This window comes from Nanorana parkeri, unplaced genomic scaffold (genome assembly GCF_000935625.1).
Source record: "Nanorana parkeri isolate BGI_ZX_2015 unplaced genomic scaffold, ASM93562v1 scaffold431, whole genome shotgun sequence".
Taxonomy (NCBI): domain Eukaryota; kingdom Metazoa; phylum Chordata; class Amphibia; order Anura; family Dicroglossidae; genus Nanorana; species Nanorana parkeri.
Window position 1 is genome coordinate 678,826 of NW_017306699.1, and position 4,314 is coordinate 683,139.

The following is a 4,314-nucleotide window of genomic DNA, read 5'->3' on the forward strand; positions in this document are numbered from 1 at the left end:
TTTTCTACTAGGTGAATTTTTTCTAAAAGCCCCAAATTACTCTGTTTTCAGCTTAACTAGATGAATTAATGTGTACACAATCCACAGCACAACATCAGAAATTTTGAAAGCAGTTTATTTTTACTGCAAGAAAAAGTGCAATCAACACGCTCCTTTTCCAGAAGCAATTCAGTTTTTTTACAGTCTTTAGAAAAAAATAAAATGGGGGTAGGGGGAGACACGTCAAATACAACAGCACTTGTCAAGCATGGCTGCATTGCCATTTAAATACATTGCTGCCTTCACCAGCTCTCCCCAACCGATGCGTAGACAGCCTGAAGCTGAATGCTGGCCCGTCAGAATATCTGATCAGAGAGGGCAGCTTATTGGCTGCCCTCTCTGATCGTACGAAGATTTTCCGGCGGGCCCCTTCAACTGGAAGAGGGATGCCGGCCAAAAGCAGCACACTGTGTGAATTTTGTCCGTTTACTCAAAAAGCAGCCGAAATTTGCACAGTGCATGGGCACCTTCAGGAATCCCTGTTGGTGGTTTTGGGCAACAATGACCAAACCTTACTTTAACATGCATGACATAAGCGGACATACAGATTTACACTCGGTACACCAATTTTCATTGCAATTAACCCCCCCCATTAAAATTCTCTAGCCACATTGTGTGTATATATATATATATATATAAAAAATCTGTGAAGTTTTTATGATTGTCCATGTCTTCCTCCAAGGAAGATTCACTATTTGTCCAAGTGACCTTTATCACCAGGACAGAAAGTAGATTTTATAGTTGTCACCAGACCAAGGTAGTTGAATGTTCTGGTTACAGATGTCCAAGAGTAGATTACCTTTACCTTCCATTAAGTTTCTAGAATGGGACGCAGCAAAAATAAAGCCATTCCCTACTATACCCAAAACTACAGAAAGAAAGACCATAGATGCACTTCAATGGCTTACACAGGCTTTAAGGTCCAAGCACATGAGCACCCTTTAATAGAAACGACTTCACTAAAAGGTTCAACCCCTGGATTTAATGAGGGTCTACTGTACCCAGTGGATGCACAACACCCTACATTCACCAATATATGAAACATCAGGCCTTGTCACAGGAGACAGTACAATGGCCTTGTGCAAGAGTCCCAAGTCACTGGTCAGATTGTAGATGCACAGCATCCATGTAATAATTAAGTATTGGTAGAAGTAGACAAACTTTAAAAGAATAAGCCCCCCCCAACTTTTTTCACATTCGGCAATCTCATTCATTGAGGGCTCAATTACTAAAGTCACAACCCAAGAAGCAACACCTACTAATTTCCCTTCATTCTAGTAAAGCAGTCCAAGAATGGCAAACAATAAAAAAATTAAACAAACTCCACACACAAACCACCCATCTCTCTAAAACCTTAAAATGCACCAGTTTGCTTTAAAGCAGAACAGATTTCAATACTTAACTTGTCTCATTAGAAACATTTTACATTCAGAATTTTTTTTAAATTAAAGCTTTAGTGGTTTCTTAGGATTATGCCCTTTGGCCAGTCAACATTCCAAGGGGTCTCTTGGCTTAAAATGTAAACAGTCACTCTGATTGGATGATGCCCCACAACAGAGAGTTGGTGTCCAATTCAGACTTCAGCTAAGTGTGTTCCAAGCCACTTACAAATCTGAGACATTCAGGATAGTACTTTTGGAGAAAACTGTTCAAATATTGAGCAAGGCAAGAAGTAAAAGAATGGCTTGCTGGGTAAATCATACTATTGTCTTTGAAATATGACAGCCATTCTACTGTATGTAGCATTCAGTCAACTACCCAACACTAGATGCTCCATGGGCTCAGCACTTAGCAGCTGCGTCATTAGTCACAGGTAGGTCAATATGCTGGTTCAGTGGAAGGTAGCCATTGGCAGATTGTGGGTAGCAGTTCCTGGCATCAATGTAAGAGGCTGGGGTCATTAGTATAGCATGGTCCGCTGGTACAGCATAATTGATGAATGGCGGTTGTAAGAAAGGTGATGCGGTGGTTGCAGGATGCATAAACTGAGCATTTGGTGGACAAGCCATGATGGGAAAAGCCGTAGGCATATTCATATACATATTAAGATTTTCATTGCCCAGAGAGCAGAGATTATGAGGATTGTTGCTGAGGGAGCCACGAGGTGCAGAGGCGGAGCTGGAACTGGAATGCCTTGATGTGTCAGTAGACGTTTCTGTGTCCAGGAGTCGGCTTTGTTGGGCAGGAGCACCAATCTGTGTTCCTTCCTCAGGTTTCAGACATCTGCAGCAGCATACTCCCACAAGCGAGCCCACAATAACAAAGGTCACAAACATACTGCCAACCAGCAGGAAGGGGAGGTAGATGGGCACTAAAAGAAAATAAAAAGGCATTTTTTTAAAAGCATTTGTGCAAGTGAAAAAAAAAAAAAAAAGTCAAAAACAGCTCAAAGTCCTGGTTGGGCCAATTAATAATTCCCATAGCTGGCCTCCACTTATGGCTAACACAGCCATATGAATGAGATAAGCAGCACAGGGATTTCTTGTAAAGACAGTAATGCACATTGACGATCTGTGGCACAGGGCTTGCAGTAAATATTTTAGATATAATTCTAATATTTTATATCAGAGAAAGCATCACTAAAAGGGAAAATGCCTCTGTTGCTCAAAACCCAAAGTGAATAGGTTACAGCAGATCCCCACAACTTGTTTTAACTGCATGTGTTAAACACTTCAAACAAAAAAGTGCAACAGTGCATTTACACAATTTCCATTAGGTAACATCTAGAGCAGGGTAGGCAACATCGGAACTTCAGCTGTGATGAAACTACAAATCCCATCATGCCTATGCATCTGGAAGTCATGCAATGCCCTCATAGTTCCACCACAGCTGGAGTGCAGAGGTTGCCCACTTCTGGTCTAGACCTGCAACACAAAAACTTATACCTACTATAGACAGAAGATTTACATGATCCCTCCCATAGTAACCATATAATTCTTTATTGCAGCTTGTGCAGTGGTTACTTGAGGATTACAGATGTACAGGGAAAGGACTATTACATTGTAAAAGTATACAAAGCAGTTGAATGTTTAGATTCTCAAGCATGTTGGGAAATCTCTGGAATTGGTACTACACCCATCAGTTCTAGTCTGGAACAAGCATGGATAATGTTACCAGCATCCAATCCAGTCTGTTACCAAATCCCATCAAGGGACACTAATAAAGCTCTAAAATATTCAGGCTAGGTTCACACCTGGGCGACTCCTGACCGCACGGCAATCGCGCACAAAACCACCCGGATCGTCGGGCGGTCACGGAGTCACCCACCACAGCCGATCAAGCTGTGGGTGCCATTATTTTCTAATGGCACTGCAGTTGTGCCGGGCAGATCGCATGGTTTCCCACTGCGATTGCACCCCTTGCAATTGAATACAGTCGCAGCGAAAAAAGGGTACTTGTAGCTTTTTGTTAGCGATTGCCACAGGGATGTAACCCCTTTGAAATCAATGGGGCCGCGCGGCAAGCGCTGCGTTCAGTAGCACATGATCACGTGGACCTGGGACGCACGTCGCTCAGGTCTGAACCTACCCTAAAGATTACAGTCCATTGATCATCCATGAAATCATTTATAACAACTTTTAGATGCTAGCAATCTGGTAGATTTATGACCTTAGTTAGAGATTCCAATGCTCACCACTACGTGTACTCATACCAGCTCCCATTAATAAGAATGTATTCCCATCCTCTCTGTATTTAACAACCAAGTGTTCTGAAACTTTTGGATGAAACATTGTTCCATCTATGGAAGGGTATAGCCGGCCAACCCCCTTCTTAGTTTTGGATGTTGTGAGAAAGTGTTAAAAAAAACTGGTCAGGTTTTTGCAATTATCTGGGGCTCCTTAAAAGGTGCCCATACACCTTACAATTATCTGCAGATTTTCTGTGGTCAGATGGAAAAAGTGCAACAGATTGGCCCAGGTGGAGATTACTCCATCCACACAGTTAAGTGTAGATGGAGGAATCTGTTGCACCTTTTCCATCTGACCACAGAAAATCTGCAGATAATTGTAAGGTGTATGGCCAGCTTTAAAGGAGGATTTACTCTGACATCTTAGCAGACAGAACATAAAAGGTAAAACGCTCCAAAAGCAGACAGGCATAAAATCATGAGTTAAGGGAAGGATGAAGCCCCCGATAGTTTTTATATATTAGTGTAGATTTTTCCTTACCTCCTAGTCTTGTAAAACTTTATCAGGAAATGAGGTTAAATCTCCCTAATAGAGCCCCAGAGAGCAGTACAAAACACAAAAAGGAGTTCTGCTTCTCCCCCCCCCC

General features: G+C 42.1%; 1 protein-coding gene across 1 annotated transcript in view; it reads right to left on the reverse strand.

Annotated features, from left to right (window-relative positions):
• Nucleotides 1-1,820: 1,820 nt before the first annotated feature.
• LOC108789928 (protein shisa-1-like) overlaps nt 1,821-4,314 on the reverse strand; it is a 3,108-nt gene continuing 614 nt past the window's right edge. The window contains exon 2 of the mRNA XM_018560072.1: nt 1,821-2,350. Coding sequence (XP_018415574.1) covers nt 1,821-2,350 — 530 coding nt within the window. The remainder of the gene's footprint in view (nt 2,351-4,314) is intronic.